This window comes from Lycorma delicatula, chromosome 2, assembly GCF_047948215.1.
Source record: "Lycorma delicatula isolate Av1 chromosome 2, ASM4794821v1, whole genome shotgun sequence".
NCBI classification, from domain to species: domain Eukaryota; kingdom Metazoa; phylum Arthropoda; class Insecta; order Hemiptera; family Fulgoridae; genus Lycorma; species Lycorma delicatula.
In genome coordinates this window covers 140,488,282-140,507,665 of record NC_134456.1, presented here as the reverse complement: position 1 = coordinate 140,507,665, position 19,384 = coordinate 140,488,282, and the positions used below count along the sequence as shown (strand labels likewise).

The 19,384-nt window shown below is 34.9% G+C and overlaps 1 protein-coding gene across 10 annotated transcripts in view; it reads right to left on the bottom strand.

The window, feature by feature from the left end:
• The window catches only part of Piezo (piezo type mechanosensitive ion channel component), a 481,248-nt gene that overhangs the window by 102,109 nt on the left and 359,755 nt on the right, over nt 1-19,384 (bottom strand). For 9 of the 10 annotated variants that reach the window (XM_075356335.1, XM_075356333.1, XM_075356336.1 and 6 more), the window contains 2 exons: nt 11,245-11,408; nt 2,186-2,277 (listed from right to left, as the gene is read on the bottom strand). In XM_075356335.1, coding sequence (XP_075212450.1) covers nt 2,186-2,277; nt 11,245-11,408 — 256 coding nt within the window. Of the gene's footprint in view, nt 1-1,123; nt 1,187-2,185; nt 2,278-11,244; nt 11,409-19,384 lie in introns of all 10 variants that reach the window. The other variant, XM_075356334.1, reaches the window with a different exon arrangement.

Below are 19,384 nucleotides of genomic sequence, written 5' to 3'. Positions count from 1 at the left end.
AGTAGGGTTAGATCTATACCCACAGAACTAGTAATGTAGAAAAGAATGGACAATAAAAAATATTACCTATCTGCCAAAGTATATTTAGCTAGTTTATCATTTAGCCCAAGACCCATTGTAAATATAAATATTAAAAGATTCCTAAAAATAAATTTCACAACAAATACCAAAAAGGTGACTGTGTTTTCAGTACACACAATTTATAATCCACTGATATTGAATTACAAAAAAATTAATGATAATTATCATTAAAAATATTAATCATTAGGTAACAAATGATTTAAATCTAATATCACTAAAATATTGCAAAAATATTCAATGAAAGATAATTCAAACTGCATCCCCTTACAACTTAATGTCTCTACTATAAATAGAATATTACAGGAAGGAGCTTTAGGGAAATAAAAGAATAGAAGTACAAATAAAATGCCAATATCTGAATCTATGTTTACAAAACTAAAAATATTTTCACTAAAAACAAATTTAAATTACTTCACCAAAAATACTCTCATTAAAACTTCTATTATTCCTTTTTTTTATATAAGCCTATTTTACAATTGAAATAACCTAAGAAGTTAACTTGAAATGAATTTGATTATGACTAATAAAAATGAAGAAAAAAGGAATTAGATACTAGCAATATAAAATTAAATGTAGAAAAAGAAGATAAATTTCATACACCAGAAAAGATAAGATGTTAGCTGTATAAAAAAATTTAATTAAAAGCTGATTATCATCAAAAGAAAAATCACAGACCCCCTAACAGCAAAAAATAAAAAAAAAATATTATGCAAGCAGCAGAAATATTTACTTTTCCTTTTTTTAACTGATGCACCATTATGCTAAATCATCAGGAAAGTTGAAGTAATAAGTCACTAAAAATAATATTATATCATAAATTAATATAAGGAAAAATTACCATTACAGTGCGCAAGTAACTGTTATTTTTATGACAGCATCCAAAACCAATTTTAATTATGAGTAACAAACAAATACATTGAAAAAAGCTTCCCATTTTGAAGCATAGAACCAATATGCAGAAACAAAGTGATGTTAATAAGAAATGAAGTGCTGAAAAAATCTAAAAAAGAAACCTTTTAGTTTAAATGACCGTAGTACAAACCTCTCCACAGTGATTTCATCGACATCAGTTGCCTCAGTAGAGAGTACATCTGGTTTCTCCGAGCTGAAATTTTATTACCTACTTAGTTATTGATTCAAAAAATTAACCAATTTAAGAAACAATTCATTTTTATACAATGCAAAAATCAAAAAAACAAAAACTGAACTCATATAATAGGTCATTATTGATGACTGCATAATATTAATATAACAGATTAAATCTAACAAAAAATGACATACAACAATAGAACGATTCCTTTTTCTTAAGTACAATAGTTCATTATACTGAAGTACACAACAAAAATGATGATGCATTAGAAAAATAAAAAAAGTTCAGGGGGAAAAAATAATAAAGCAGAACTGTAATAATAAAGAATAATACTTACTACTAAAACCCAAGTAAATAAATTCTGTATGAAATAAAAATTTGTATAATAAAGAAACTGAAATCTGTCTACACCGCACCATATATAAAACAAATTTAAGCGATTAATTACAAGAATTCCTGTAAATAAAGAAAACTTAAACTGCTCCCATAGTACAATTTCCCTCAGAATATTTCCATCAACTGTTTAGTAATTGACATATGATTTCTTTGAAATAAATGAAGCAAAAAATGGTGCATTATTCTTATTCATAAAAAATTTTATTCGGTGTAGACTTCACACTAGGAAGGTGTTGTAATAGTGTTACTGATTTCTGGTGATGTCCTTCAGTACACAAACAAATGAAGATATTTCTCATTTTAACATAGATCAAGTTCTAAACAACAACCGGTATATATTACAAATAGATCCTTTTATTAAGAAGCACACAATCACATCTTACTTTCTCAATGATATTAACATCAAATATTGTTCTTTAAAATCTTTAAAAAATTAAAATATAAAATTAGTTCAAAATGTTCTTTAGATTTTTTGAATTTGATCGTTTGTTAAAAATTCTTCAAATGAATAAAAATTTTTTTTTAAAAGATTAAACTAACAAATAAACTAAAAAAATACAAAATGACTGATTTTGACTTTCAGAAATTAGTACATACTTATGTGTGCAATTAACTTACATGACTTTAGGCTTTGAAGACACAATGTATGGCAATGGATGCCACACCATAGAGGATCCAGTTCTAACACCCTGCCCAAATCCTTCTTTTTCCTGAATTTTAAAGAGAAATTTAAATAAATAAATTATTTGAAAAAAGTTTACATAAAATCTAAATCTAGTTGGCAATTATGATTGTTAAATAATCATCATAAAGTAGACACTGTGAAACTACTACATAAAAAAGTAATTAATTAAAAAATAAATAACATTAACAAAACATTATAAAACAAATATTTCTAACAGTGTGGATAGAATAAAAATAAAATGGAGACCAAAAAAGAGGCATTTATCAAAATCCCAATCAATTTTTCTTAAATAATACTTTTTACATTTTTGGTCAACATTTAACATTTTTTAAACTTTTATTATATAAAGAGTGGTAAATAAGGTCAAGGAGATAAAGGACAGGAGAAAGGAAGTAAAGAACAATAAGAAAAATTATAAAGTGCAGGAATTTAAATATGAATAGTTCATAAAATCATTATTATTAGTCAAATAAAATGGAATACTGAATTTTATAAAAAGTGTTTTTGTATTTGTTGTATGTAAAATGTCTTGAAACTACAGTAGACTCTCATCAAAAGAACTGCTAATGAATTGTATTAACTTGACTTAAAAAAAAAAAATTGTTGGTACATTAATTCATTATAAAGTTGCAGCTTTTGCATGGCAATATGGAATGGAAATTTGTAGCATAAGAAAAATTTGTGATTGATTGGGATTGTAACCTGGACCTTCTGGATGAAAAATTGAAACGCTATTGGTCTAACACAGAGGTGAGTGGAGTTTATGTTGATAATTAGGAAATATTAAATAACAGGAAATATTAAATAATATACAGTGGAAAATTTAAGTATTGTAGATTTATTAATTGTCTTTATTTTTAACCCTAGAACACTCATCTACATAAAGATTACGTGTAGCAGATGCAAACATGTAAACACTCCCCCCCATCTTATCACACTTTTCCCCACAACCTGACTAAGGTACCTCCAATCAGTGCCCTACATGACTGTGCATAGTGGACATCCATCAGTCACGTGCTATTTGCAGTAGATAAGATTTTGTACAAGTAAGTACAATTTTTTACATATAATGAGTAATGCCTATACATTTTGTAGGTAAATTTTACATATAATCAGCAAAGTCAGTTAAAGTTTCTGTCTTTTTTACATATAATGAATAATAATCTATGTAAAGTAAGCTTTAATTGTATTTGTAATGATTAATGCTTTGGATACATGTTTCTACATATATATTAAAATGCAATATCTAATGGTTTTTTTCTAGGAATTACGTCGTGACTTGTGGAAACTGTGGAAGAAATCCACCACATTTTTTTTGAAGAAGGTGAATCTGGAAGTGAGGTTGGAGACTGCTGTGAAGTAGATTCAGATGACACCAATGCAGATCTACACTTTAATCCTGAGGAATCTCTGGTGAACTTTCGCTTCAAGATGATCCCAACTATTCACCAATAAATCTTGACATCTATGAATGTCAACCAGAAAAGGAAAAGATCAAACAAAAACTAAAAGAAAATGAACATCAGCTTCTATGGAAGATACCAATCCAGTCTTGAATTTAAAAGAAGAAAAGTATTATGGGAAAGATGGGTATGAATGGGCAAAAAATACTATTTCTGATGCAACCGGGAAAAAAATAAGCAAAAACAACATAGTATATATTTGACCTGGACCAGTTGGAAGAGCCACTCAACTTTTTCGCCACTGAAAATTTTGTCTTTATTTTTCCCTGATGATATAAATATACCAGTAACCCTCACGAATGAAGAAATTTGTTGGCAAAAACTTAACTATCGTGATCAAGGAAATTCTACAGTAAATGAAATTTGTTTAGAAGAATTTTATGTGTTACTTGGGATTTTAATTTTGGTTGGAAGCTCTAAAAATAAATCATTTATCAACAAATATAATATCTAATACCACATTATGTGGAAACAAATTTATTGGAACAATGCCAAAGAATAGGTTTCATTTTTTAATTAACTGCTTGAGGTTCGATGATAGGGACACAAGAAGTGAAAGGTTGAAAAACACCAAACTTGCTCCTATTTCAGAAGTGTGACATTTATTTATTAAAAACAGTCAAACACATTATAGACTAAGTTCAAATTTGACTATTGATGAACAATTACTAAGTTTTCATGGTCGATGTCCCTTTAGGATATACATACTATCGAAACCAGAGAAATACGGAATTAAAATAATAATGATGTGCGACAATTCTACACAATACATCATAAATACAATCCCTTATATGTTGGCAAAGGCAATGTTCCATCAAATATCCTTGCCGCTGTCTATTTTTTGGAAAAGTTAGTGAAATGAGTAAGGGGATCTCACAGAAATATAACCACTGATAATTGGTTTACAAGTTTACCACTCGTGAAACATCTTCTGGATGATTATGGACTCACCATAATTGCCTTCAGAAATTACAGATATAAAATACGAAAACAGAAAAGCAGGATCCAGCATGTTTCTATTTGATAAACATAACTGCTACTTCTTATACACCAAAAGAGAACAAACTTGTAACATTAGTTTCTTCAATACATGAAGATGCAACAACTGATAATATTTCAGGGAAACCTGAAATAATCAAAACTTATAATCAAATGAAAGGGGCCGTCAACATTTTCAACCAAATGTACCACAATACGAACTGAGGACGAAAAACAAAGGGGTGGCCTTTATATTTTTTTTTTATAATATGGTCAACATCGGTGTAATTAACATGTATGTCATTTATTTATCAAATTTTGTAAAAAAGAATTTGAATAAATTGAAACCAGTGTCCAGACAGATCTTTCTACTAAAACTATATGAACAGTTAATGACCGATTGGAAACTTAGGAGATTACAATCACCGACATTAAAACAACAAACCCGAGGAATAATTAAAGAAACTTTAGGTGGTGAAGGACCATCTTCTCAAAAAGGAAATGACTCTAAGGAAGGGCCCAAGAAAAAATGGTTATTTGTGCCATTACAAAAAAAAATACAAATGATCAAGATCTATTGTGCCACATGCAAGAATCATGAACACCAAAATAAAGTTGTTTGCTCAAAATGTAAAAAAAATGTATGTTCCACTATTACATCTTAAATTATTAACAAGACATTCCTAAAATTCTAAAGTTACATTATAGTTCAATTTAAATGTTTTAATTATTAATACATAATGCTTGTAATGAACGTCTTTGACTGTAATTAAGTTTAAAATATACTTTTTTATATTAGAGTTATATTTATCATTTTAATCCATCTTCATAATAGATTTTTTTTAAAAATCAGATAAATGTACATCATTTTCAATGAGTAATGGAGGAGTACAGGATCAGATGAGTGTTCTAGAGTTAATCTTGCAGTTTATCTTGTTGCTCTTACAGTTAAGGAAGTAAAGTGTATAATTTTTGTCATGACACATTAAGAAAAATCATATTATATAGGGTTAATGTGTTATTTAAATAGTTGCATATACAGGCTATAATACTGTTTTAAAAATTCACTACCCTTGTCTGTATGTTGACATCCATCTGAAAATTATGTTTAAAAAATCAAATGCAATTATAAACTATTTTGAAAAGTGTCTGGAATATTTAAAGCTACATTAAAATTCTTACAGCTATTAAAAATTGTTTAAAAATTAAGTTCATAAAATTTTGACTTCAACTTGCAATTGTATCTATATAAACATAAGATATACAACAGATTATTAATTTTTTGTATCATTTCATACAAAAAGCATAAGTAGTAATGTAATAGATTAATTCTGAAAATTATAAAAAGATATTTAGATTTTTCCTAATTCAGTGTTTTCAGTGGAATTCTGAATATACAGGACTGAGCCCTTGTTTACGCATTACTGTAATCTTATTTGATAAATAAAGTAAAAAGTTTTTTTTTTTTTTTGTCTTCAGTCATTTGACTGGTTTGATGCAGCTCTCCAAGATTCCCTATCTAGTGCTAGTCGTTTCATTTCAGTATACCCTCTACATCCTACATCCCCAACAATTTGTTTTACATACTCCAAACGTGGCCTGCCTACACAATTTTTCCCTTCTACCTGTCCTTCCAATATTAAAGCGACTATTCCAGGATCCCTTAGTATGTGGCCTATAAGTCTGTCTCTTCTTTTAACTATATTTTTCCAAATGCTACTTTCTTCATCTATTTGCCGCAATACCTCTTCATTTGTCACTTTATCCACCCATCTGATTTTTAACATTCTCCTATACCACCACATTTCAAAAGCTTCTAATCTTTACTTCTCAGATACTCCGATTGTCCAAGTTTCACTTCCATATAAAACGACACTCCAAACATACACTTTCAAAAATCTTTTCCTGACTTTTAAATTCATTTTTGATGTAAACAAATTATATTTCTTACTGAAGGCTCGTTTAGCTTGTGCTATTCGGCATTTTATATCGCTCCTGCTTCGTCCATCTTTAGTAATTTTACTTCCCAAATAACAAAATTCTTCTACCTCCGTAATCTTTTCTCCTCCTATTTTCACATTCAGTGGTCCATCTTTGTTATTTCTACTACATTTCATTACTTTTGTTTTGTTCTTGTTTATTTTCATGCGATAGTTTTTGCGTAGGACTTCATCTATGCCATTCATTGTTTCTTCTAAATCCTTTTTACTCTCGGCTAGAATTACTATATCATCAGCAAATCGTAGCATCTTTATCTTTTCACCTTGTACTGTTACTCCGAATCTAAATTGTTCTTTAACATCATTAACTGCTAGTTCCATGTAAAGATTAAAAAGTAACGGAGATAGGGAACATCCTTGTCGGACTCCCTAACTTATTACGGCTTCTTTCTTATGTTCTTCAATTATTACTGTTGCTGTTTGGTTCCTGTACATGTTAGCAATTGTTCTTCTATCTCTGTATTTGAACCCTAATTTTTTTAAAATGCTGAACATTTTATTCCAGTCTACGTTATCGAATGCCTTTTCTAGGTCTATAAATGCCAAGTATGTTGGTTTGTTTTTCTTTAATCATCCTTCTACTATTAATCTGAGGCCAACAATTGCTTCCCTTGTCTCTATACTTTTCCTGAAACCAAATTGGTCTTCTTCTAACACTTCCTCCACTCTCCTCTCAATTCTTCTGTATAGAATTCTAGTTAAGATTTTTGATGCATGACTAGTTAAACTAATTGTTCTGTATTCTTCACATTTATCTGCCCCTGCTTTCTTTGGTATCATAACTATAACACTTTTTTTGAAGTCTGATGGAAATTCCCCATTTTCATAAATATTACACACCAGTTTGTATAATCTATTAATCGCTTCCTCACCTGCACTGCGCAGTAATTCTACAGGTATTCCGTCTATTCCAGTAGCCTTTCTGCCATTTAAATCTTTTAATGCTCTCTTAAATTCAGATCTCAGTATTGTTTCTCCCATTTCATCCTCCTCAACTTCCTCTTCTTCCTCTATAACACCATTTTCTAATTCATTTCCTCCGTATAACTCTTCAATATATTCCACCCATCTATCGACTTTACCTTTCGTATTATATATTGGTGTACCATCTTTGTTTAACACATTATTAGATTTTAATTTATGTACCCCAAAATTTTCCTTAACTTTCCTGTATGCTCCGTCTATTTTACCAATGTTCATTTCTCTTTCCACTTCTGAACACTTTTCTTTAATCCACTCTTCTTTCGCCAGTTTGCACTCCCTGTTTATAGCATTTCTTAATTGCCGATAGTTCCTTTTACTTTCTTCATCACTAGCATTCTTATATTTTCTACGTTCATCCATCAGCTGCAATATATCGTCTGAAACCCAAGGTTTTCTACCAGTTCTCTTTATTCCGCCTAAGTTTGCTTCTGCTGATTTAAGAATTTCCTTTTAAACATTCTCCCATTCTTCTTCTACATTTTCTACCTTATCTTTTTTACTCAGACCTCTTGCGATGTCCTCCTCAAAAATCTTCTTTACCTCCTCTTCCTCAAGCTTCTCTAAATTCCACCGATTCATCTGACACCTTTTCTTCAGGTTTTTAAACCCCAATCTACATTTCATTATCACCAAATTATGGTCGCTATCAATGTCTGCTCCAGGGTAAGTTTTGCAGTCAACGAGTTGATTTCTAAATCTTTGCTTAACCATGATATAATCTATCTGATACCTTGCAGTATCGCCTGGCTTTTTCCAAGTGTATATTCTTCTATTATGATTTTTAAATTGGGTGTTGGCAATTACTAAATTATACTTTGTGCAAAACTCTATAAGTCGGTCCCCTCTTTCATTCCTTTTGCCCAGCCCGTATTCACCCACTATATTTCCTTCCTTGCCTTCTCCAATGCTTGCATTCCAATCTCCAACTATTATTAAATTTTCATCTCCTTTTACGTGTTTAATTGCTTCATCAATCTCTTCGTATACACACTCTACCTCATCATCATCATGGGCGCTTGTAGGCATATAGACGTTAACAATCGTTGTCGGTTTAGGTTTTGATTTTATCCTTATTACAATGATTCTATCGCTATGCGTTTTGAAATACTCCACTCTCCTCCCTATCTTCTTGTTCATCACGAAACCTACTCCTGCCTGCCCATTATTTGACGCTGAGTTAATTACTCTAAAATCACCTGACCAAAAGTCGCCTTCCTCTTCCCACCGAACCTCACTAATTCCTACTATATCCACATTTGTCCTACCCATTTCCTTTTTTAAATTTTCTAGCCTACCAACCTTTTTTAAGCTTCTAACATTCCACGCTCCGACTCGTAGAATGTTATTTTTTAATTTTCTGGTGACCCGTTCCTTGGTAGTCCCCACCCGGAGATCCGAACGGGGGACTATTTTACCTCCGGAATATTTTACCAAGGAAGGCGCCTCCATTATTGCTATGTGAAAATGCAGAGAGCCACATTTTCTTGGAAAAAAAGCAGCTGTAGTTTTCCATTGCTTTCAGCTGCACAGTACTCAGAGGACTGAGTGATGTTGATACGGCCGTTTAAGTCGTCCTGACTCACGCCCCTAACAACTACTGAAAGAGCTGCTGCCCTCTTTCAGGAATCATTCCTTAGTCTGGCTCTCAGCAGATACCTCTCCGATATGGTTGCACCTTCGGTCCAGCTACTCTGTATCCCTGAGCACTCAAGCCCCCTCACCAACGGCAAGGTCTCATGATTCATAGGGGAGGATAAAAAGTTTAAGATAAAATAAAAAAAAAGCTTAAAATAATCTCAAATATTCTTATTGAACTTATATATTATATATATATATAGATTTCCATGAAGAGAAATCTATTTTTAATAATGTTAGAGATGAAACACGTTATTTGTGCCAGATTTAAATTAACATTAGGTCATAAAAATAATACTAGTTTTCTTAGGATATAATGTTATAGTTGCAAAGAATTTTTCAACTCACAATTTTATGCATAATGTATTTTAATATAAAATGAAGTTTAATTTAAAAATGTATGTTCATGTCCATCTGCAAATGCTAGAATTGTTTGTCGAGCTGAGAACAATGCTTTTTAAAATACAATTTTATAGGATTGTTAGCATTCACACAATCACAGAGTAGCAATTCACTACAGCATTAGAGTGTTAATTTTCTTAAATAATTCAGTGAATAAATGAATATTCTTACAGTATTTAAATCTATAGTAGCATGCAAATTAATGGGTATGCAGGGAATTTTTTGTTTATGTCTATGTAGTGGCTAAACAGCTTGACCACACCCACACTTTAAGTTGTCTGTGTAGTGTGAGGTTATTGTTCTTTGGCTATTTAGCTATTTTCATGTTATAAGTAGTGTTCTATGAAAATTATTTAATTTTTTATTATAAAATCATATTTTCTGTTCTGCATCTTAAATATATAATAATGGGCATAACTCCAAGAAAGCATTTGAATATTGTTTCTCTTTCTGAACACACCAATGTGACACAACAATAGCTTCTGAGTATGGTGTTAGATTAGGGACTGTGAATGCAATTTTAAAACAATTTAAAGAAACTGGTTACTTTCCATTCCTTACCTTTTAAAGGAAAGGCAAATGTGGCTGTAAAAGAAAAACTACTGAACACAGAATCTGTTATTGGTGAGAAAAGTAATCTTGACCCAAAATTATCTGTTGTACACTTAAATCAAGAATTAGCAGCCTGTGGAAAATATTTACACATAACACCTGTAAGACACCAACTTTTCGCAGGTGGACAGAAAGCTAGTCAGCCAGCTAAAAATCAGCTTTTAACGCCAGAAATGTGCAAAAAAAAGGCTTTTGTGAGTCAAAGCACATGCTAACTGGACCAAAGAAGACTGGAAATATTTAAGTTTCCTGACAAGTCACATTTTGTATTCAGAAGCAAAGGGTTCCAATGAAAATACATCACCAGCTCATATCCAACAATCAGTTAAACATCCCCAGAAAAAAATGTTTGGGGGTTGTTTCACATTTGAAGAATCTAGATCATTATTTCCGGTAGATAATATGTTGAAAAGTGATGGATATATCAAGATTCTGCAAGAAAGGGTAGTGACAACTTCAAAACAAATTTCCACAAGGCAACAGACAGTACCAACAAGATTTTCTGCCATGCCATACTGCCAAAAAAGTGAAAAGTTTTTTGAAGAACTAAACTTTAAAGTGCTTCTGTGGCCAGGCAACTCCCCTTACTCAAACCCAAAAAATCTTTGGATAATAGTAAAAAAAAATGACTCACAAAAATAAATTGTACCACAAAAACTGACCTCATTAAAGCAATAATATCAGTATGATTTTATGATGAAGAAATTAAAAAAGAATGTAGTACAATTGTTGAATCAATGCCAAATCATGTATGTGAAGTGATTTAGAAAAAGGAGGGCATACTAATTGATATTCACAGACTGTACAGGTATAATTTTTTTCTAAATAAAGTTATTTTTTATTAAATAGCATCTGTATTCAGATTAATTTGCATGATAGTGTCACTAATGCATAAAATAAAAATTAATTTTTAATTACCTTTAGCAGCTTCTTTTCAACACTTAAAGCACGCATTACAAAACGGTAATCCTTTGAAAATTTATTCAAAGCTTTTGTCATTGTGACCATAACACTGTTAATAAATGCCCACAAGAACCTTATTAACAAAATGAGTCGACTGATTAATGATGTCTTGGGAGGTTCTGTAAAAAAAAATAAATTTATCATCTAAAAGTTTGAAAAATGTAGCTCACATATACAGAGTGGCGCACGAAATGATCTAACATTTGTTTTGGCAGAAATTGTTTAGTATAATAATAATTATTAATGTGTTTTATAATGACAGAAGTGACAGCAGTTCATGAATATAAGTTCAACACACAACGCCATATTGGTAAGTCATGTTTTTAGTTGGCTCCAAATGAATATATTTATTTGTGCGGTTTCAGTATTACTTTTGTGAATTTTGTTCTTTGCTTGTTAGTAAGGGTATAACTGTTTGTTTAGTCATTATTTTGGGATATAATTTTCTGTGTAATCAGTTGTTTTAAATTTTTGTTGTTTGGATGGTCTTTAGGCTATCTGGGCTATAAGGTAGCTGGGTGGTTTAATTTATTTAAGTCACCCTTCTGGGTGGCTTTTCTTTTTGTTTTGGTGTATTCTGTGATAATATACAGTTGTTGTAGCTGTTTGTTTGGATTTAATATAATTCAAGTAAATTTGTTAATTGATAAGTTGTGATTTTTTTAAATTGACCATGGCCATATTGCTTCTTTATGATTGGTTGCTGAGTCTGGCAGCAGCTAGACACTGCATTGATCTGATTGGTTTTCTTTGTTTACATTTCCATCTGATTTATTGGACTTGTTATCGACAGTGAACAACTTTAAATTAACTTAAATAGTCTTTGTTTTTTTTTTCAATTAATATTTAGTATGTCTGATAAAGGGTGTATGATATTGATTGACGTCTATCTGAGGAGGAGTTAATGACTCTCATACGAGAGCAGAATACTCAAGATGGCCTGAGGTGGCCTTCAAGACTGATTGTCGGCTGTTATTCAAAATGGGTAGACACATGGCAGAGCATTACTACAGTGCATTCGAGGTGAGTCCTGAACTATATCAAGGGCAGGTTGTTTATTGACTTCTGTTCATGTAAGGTCAAAGAATATGTAGATGTTCAATGTTGTTTCAAGTGCTACCAGTTTGGGCACAGTTAAACTGTGTAAACATCTGGTGGTTGAGTAGTCCCACTGTGGGAATGAAGGACACAAATGAGAGGAGTGTCCTACGTAGTCGGAGAGCCTGAGTTGAGTAAACTGCAGATGTCTTCGGAAGAATCATAAGCTCTCTGTGAATAGTAAGGATTGTGCTTGCTATCAGAGGGTTGTCACATTGTATTACAATTCATTATTGTTAGATGGTTAAAATTGGGCAATTAAATGCACAGGGTGCTTACATTGTACACATTGAACTTGGCGAGATCACTGTATGCAGTGATTGCAGTGTTATGTTGTGTATGCAGTGTTGGAATGTATATGCATCTGTATGTTGCAAGTTCGTATGTTCAATATAGGAGGTCCTGTTAATCGCCATCTTGGGGTCTGGGATAAAATCCTGAGATTCTCTGGTACCAGTCCAATCCTTATTGGCACAGATATGAACACTAAGTCACTTTCGTCACTTAGCGGCTTCACCAATGATGGTGGTGAATTAATTGAAGGCTTTTTAGCTCAATATGGTCTGCAGGTATATAATGTACCTGGTGAGTTGCCCAACTATGCAGGTAATGCAGACGGGCATTGGCTTTTTGGTGGAATGAACATCGATGTTATGATTGGTAGGTTTATTCCTGCTGATGTTTGTAACTGGAAGGGTGGTGGTTTGAGTGAGTGCTACCGATGTAACATTCTGGTTCAGTAGGGTCATTTCCTGCACAGCCATGTGGACTAGAAAAAGTTTGTTGATTTTCTTTTGGCCAGACTTTGTGTTTTGGATCGGAGTCTGTATGTTCTGGACTTGAAAGACCTGGCAGGAGGTTTGTCAGCAACTTTTATTGACGCCCCGTGGAGTGTTTAGTTCCTTATAATTCCGGTTGAGAGAGGCTCGCTCCATAGTGGAGCAGGGAATTGACCATTATGAAACAGGCTTGCTGTCATTTGCAGAGAGCATCTCACCATGAGAGTGATCCAGACCAGTGGCGATCTTAGATCTCGATATTTTCACAGAGTTCAGACAGCGAAGAGGAATTGTTCATGAACAGGGGAACAAAGCTCCCTATGGTGTTATATATAAGGTACTGGGACACAAATGATGAAAGGACTTCTGTTTGCTCTTTCTACCCGGCTTGGTGTAATCTAAGATATGTCTGAAATTTTGCAGACTACTTGATGATTTGCTGTCTGATGATACTGAAGTAGGTGAGATCGCATACCATCAGCAAGTGAAGCGTGAGGTTGCTCAGTTTCACGGGGTGCAGTCTCCTTGGAGATTACTGAGGCTGAGGTGCGTCAAGCTATCTGTAGTGTAGGTAGAGGTATGGCTCCTGGATTTGATGGGATAATGGTAGAGCTCCTTGTTCGCTCAGTAGGGTAAGTATGCGATTATCACACAGAGTTTAATAAATTCTTGTTTGGAGGCTATTTCCTGGTGTGTTGGAAGAAGGGGATTGTGAAATTATTGTTTAAGGTATTGTTAAAGGTGGCCACAAAGATCTTGCTGTTAGTTCGTCAAATAAACTCTTGAAATAACTGCCAGTTATTGGTAAGGTCTTTGAAAAGGTTCTGTACCTTCATATAAATGAGAGGTTGACCTGAAAGGTTTAATAATGGATAATCAGTACGGGTTTCGTCCTGGAAAGGGTACTAAGGATACCATACTTTGAGTGATGAGTGTGATGACCTCCAGTCAGGAGGAATATGTACTAAAAATTTTCCTGGAGATTCTGGGGCCTTTATTAACCAATGGTGGCCGCTATATACCAATTACAATAGAGAGATTGTATTGCGAGTGAGTTACAGGTTATGCAAAGTTATTTCAGTCATTGGGATGTGCTGCTCCACGAGGGCAGCCATGAAGTGGGGGAAACACTGTCCAAAGGTTGTCTGTAGGGCAGTGTGTTGGGTCCCTTATTGTGGTGGTGGAGTTTGATTCACTTCTGCGTCTAAGGTTGTCCATCGGGTGTACATCGTGGCTTATGCTGATAATGGGCTCCTGCTGGTCGAAGGAGGTTTGCAGAGGGGAGTTGAATTCTTCTGAGCCACTCAAGCAAGCAGGATACTCGGGTTATGAGGTCATCAACATAAGATGACGTTTAGCCTGGAGAAGAACACGATGATGCTCCTCAAAGGCTGTTTGGTTGTGAGGCGGTAAGTCCACATATTGATGTCAGGCCAACATATTAAATATGTTCAAGTTCAAAAGTACCTAGGGTTGTTTCTTGATGAGAAATTGCAGTTTAAGAAGCACTTTCAATATATTGCAGGGAAGGCCTGTAATTCCTTCTTCGGAATTCGATGTGTGGTCAATCCTGATTGGGGTCTTAATTTTTAGACTATGATTATCTTGTATAAGGGCATCTGCAAGGCAGTTATGCTATATGCGGCGCCTGATTGGGCGGATAGGCTAAAATTTAAAACTTTTTTGTGAGGGGAGTAATCCCATTTCCGCACAAAGTGTCAGGCTCGCTAACAGGTCCCGCAGATGTTATTGCGTATGGAGCCTGTGCCCTACCGACTAAACCTCCTCCTCACCCTTCTGAAATCACCACATTCAAGAACTTGTCAGCCCCAGGAGGTGCCTTCGAGTTCAGAGTGTTCTGAGTCCCCGTGCATCATCACCGTTGCCCACCCATGCAAGCACAAATAAACGCCAGCTCCGCAGAGAGCTGTCTGTCTCCCCCTCACTCTTCGGACTGGTTATCTTCACCTTACTCCTTGAGGTCTTTGCTGGCTCACCCAGCTTTCCTAGAGGGTCCAGATATCATCATCTGGGAGCCCTGACTCCACATTGGAGTGTGGGTAGCCAAGACACCTTAGACAGGTTGGCTGCCTCCTATTTCGTCTCTCTGTCTGTTCAGCTATTCTCTTTGTTCCTTCTCTCTTAAAATCCTTGTGGCTAGTTCTGCTACTGGAAGCCACTCCCTTTTGCCCCTGAACATATTCTCCAGCATATTGTCTGGCGTCAGTTGGATGAGCCTGAGATCTCTCCATAGCAGTACCCAGTTTTCACAGCCGAAGAAGGTGTACTCTGGGGTATCAACTTCCCTGCAGTAGACACACCCAAGGTCTGCACATAGGCAGAACCTGTGCAGGTAGGGTCTAAATTCACTGTGGCCAGTGAGGAGCTGTGCGAGATGGTAATTCAGCTCCCCATGTCTTCTGCTTTGCCATGGCGCAATCCCTGCGATGACCCTCCAAGTCCACCCCCCCCCTTCTTGGACCTGTCCAACTGGGCTTGCCAGGCCTCTGTAAGCTGCTGCCTGGCTTCTTCCGGTGCTGCTCCTCTATGCCACTAGAATCATTCTTCTACCTGTAATTTCACTGGAGATAGTCCTGCCAGTACTCGGACTACCTTCCCCGAAACCGTCCTGTACACCGTTGTTGGCTCTGCGCTGTATGGCCTCCAGCCACCTCTTGTTCCTCACCACTTTTTGCACCTGTCCCCAAGCTGGGGCAGCATGCAAGATGATTGAGACAGTCGCTTACATTATCAACCTCCTCCTTGACATTCTGGGAGCCCTGATCCTGAGCATTATCTTACCAGAGCTTCCGTGGATCTTCCCGCCTTCTCAACAATGTACTGAATATGCTCGGCGAATCCTCTATTTGCCTGGAGCCATACACCCAGGTACTTAACCTTCTCCACCTGTCCAACCTGGATGCCATCCACCAGCAGGGTGATCTCCCTCAACCTCCTCTTTCCGGCCATGACCAGGACATTCATTTTCTCCGTTGCCAGCGGTAGGTCCTTGTCCATAAGCCAACAACTGGCAACCCAATGGCAGATATCCCTGCCTCCTCCACATCACCTTCATTGGCTCCTGATATTAGGAACGTCAGGTCATCGGCATACACCACAACCTGTGTCTCCGGGGTACTCCAGTCTAAGAACCTCGTTGAACATCACATTCTAGAGGAGGAGCCCCAGAACTGGACCCTGAGGCACCACCGCCATCACGTTGAAGTTGTAGCAGCCTCTCTCTGTCCGGGCTGTCACTCTCCTCTCGTTCAAGTAGCTGTTGAGGATGAATGTGCTTGGTATGACTTAATGTGCACATGGAACATTTATCAGCTTGATATTATTGGTTCGACACTTGATCTCCGTGTTAATTGGAAAAGCTGGGCCGAATGGTTGATAGTAAAAAGTTTTATTACATATTTGGTGAAAGAAGGAATCGCTGAAGGGGTGATGCTCTCTCTGCTTGGACTTTTCTTCCTTGAGTTATGTTTGGTTTTATAGTTCTTTTGTTTCTGTTTGATTATAGATTTGTTTGTTTTACGTTAGTTATGTTTACTGTTATGTTTTGTTAGTATTTTTGTGTTGCGTTTATGATTCGTTGTGTGTCAAAGTCATTTTTACCTTTCGGGTAGGTATTCAGTTTCTTCATTTTTTGAAAGTAATTCAGTTTTGTTTAAGCTTTAGCTAGATGTGTTTTGCTTGGAATTTATGTTAGTACGACACCGATGGGAATGTTGGTTGTGGCATTTTGGCAGAGGCTTAACTGAAAGATGTCATTGCTGAGGTACTGAAAATGACTTCTGGTAAAGCCCCTAAGAGCTATGTACAGAGGGGGTGGCATGGTGACCAAAACTGTCACATGGAGGGTGTCTCCCCTGTCTTCCCCTATGGGGTTAATTCATGAATACGGCCCACCAGGCTGGTCTAGTAGTGAACTCGTCTTTGCAAATAAGCTGATTTTGAAGTCGAGAGTTCTAAGGTTCAAATCCTAGTAAAGGCAGTTACTTTTACACATATTTGAATACTAGATCGTGGATACCAGTGTTTCTTGGTAGTTGGTTTTCAATTAACCACACATCTCAGGAATGGTCGACCTGAGACTGTACAAGACTACACTTCATTTACACTCATACATATCCTCCTCATTCTTCCTCTGAAGTAATACCTTACGGTGGTTCCGGAGGCTACATAGAAAAAAAAGTTCATGAATATTAGTTTCTTCTCTTTCAGAGATGCTGGTTTTGTATCAATCCAAGATGGCTGACAAAGGAAGATTGACTGTTGAACAGTGTGTAAAGACTGTTGTTTTTTAATGAAATGAAACCTGTGGTGCTTACACAAAGACGGTTTCATGCACATTTTCAAACTCAGTGGTCGCCCTCATTTAAAACAATACATAGAATTTATGAAAGATTTAATAATGATAGTTCAGTATTTGAGAGTAAGTGTGAATGGTATGCCAATGTTCATTCTCCACAGAATGTCGAAGCTGTCAGAGCAGCATTGCTGGGGATTCCGGGCAAATCAACAAGAAAAGCAGCAGCACAACTTGGGATATCTAAGTGATCTGTGCAGCAAATTTTAGACTGATTTGCATTTGTATCCGTACAAAATAACAATGTTACCTAAATTAACAGCTTACAACAAACTTCAAAGAATGGCATTTGCTGAATAGGCTGTGAATCAAGACGTACTGTTGAAAAATGTTTGGATTTCAGATAAGGCACATTTTCACCTTCACAGGGTTGTTAATAAACTTAATTGTTGTTGTTAATAAAATGTGCAGTTTTGGGCTTCTGAAAATTCACATGTGCTTCATGAAGAGGTGCAACCCACTTCAAGAATTACAGTATGGGCCGCTATCTAAAGTCATGCGGTAATAGGACCATTCTGTTTTGAACAGACAGTGAACAGTGAATGTTATCTAAACATGCTGCATAATAATTTTGTTCCTCAGCTTCTTGTGAAAAAGTTTCAATTAGAAAATGAGTTATTCATGCCGGATGGAGTCAAACCACACACGCAATGTTTTAGACTTTCTGCATGAAACTTTTAACGCATATGTCATCTCAAACCGATTTCCTAATCATTTTGCATGTGGACAGAACTGGACCCCGAACAGTCCTGATTTGTATCCATGTCATTACTTTCTTTGGGGATTTCTAAAGGAAAAGATTTTCCCTAAACATCCTTGTACATTGATGGGACAAGTGCTGATCATTGAGGTGTGCTATGAGATAACCAAGGATATGTGTCAAGTTATTAACAACACAGGAGTTCATGTTGAAGAAGTTGCTAGATATGTTGGTGGCCACATTGAACATTATTTAATCATGTAATAAGCAGAACATAATCTCCATATATATAGTAAACATGTATTTTACTTTTCTGTATTGCGATCCAAATAAATATTTTTTAACAAAACCAAATGTTGGATCACTTTGTGTGCTACCTGTACATACAATGGAAATTCAGAACACAAAAATTAATAATCATGATAGTGTTTAATTAACAAGAACTATCTAGCTAAAAGCATAGTAGGACAATGCAGTTAGAAAAACTAAGTAAGAGCTACAAAACTTCTAACCTTTTTCTGGTGTGTTTTTTACATTTTAACTGTCATACAAATACTGATTTGTTCGTTTACTATGAAGCAAGTTAAATGGACTATGTTTAACTCTGTAGTAATGCAGAGAATGAACATAAATTATTCAGCACATTTTAGGGGTTAATAAATAATGAAGTGATGTAGCACGCGTTGATACAATTCTGCTTCATTACTTTTCTTGAATCATAATTTTCATATGCTTGCAAAGCAATGCAGCATTTTCCAATGGGTGATTTTCTTCAATGGAACTTTTTTCACTTCTTTTTATGTCAAACAACATATTATTGTTATACCATAAGTTAAAAACACTTTCATTTAGACCATTAAAAAATATGTTGCAAACTTAGAATTATCGCAGAAAACATGAAAAGAGCCTGTTTACACCAATGCGGAAAGTAGCTTTAATCCAATAATGTTTTTTATTATTATTTTGTCTGCTGTGGTCGTAATGTTTCATAAAAGCAATTTCTATTTAACCAAATTAATCATAACTGTTTTTGTTCTTACCAATTTTAATGTTGTTATCAAAGTTCCTAGAAGTCTAATTTTCTTTGTCTGCGATGATGTCATTTCTCCACTTGTGCGTATTCAGAAATTTTCTTATCAGTCT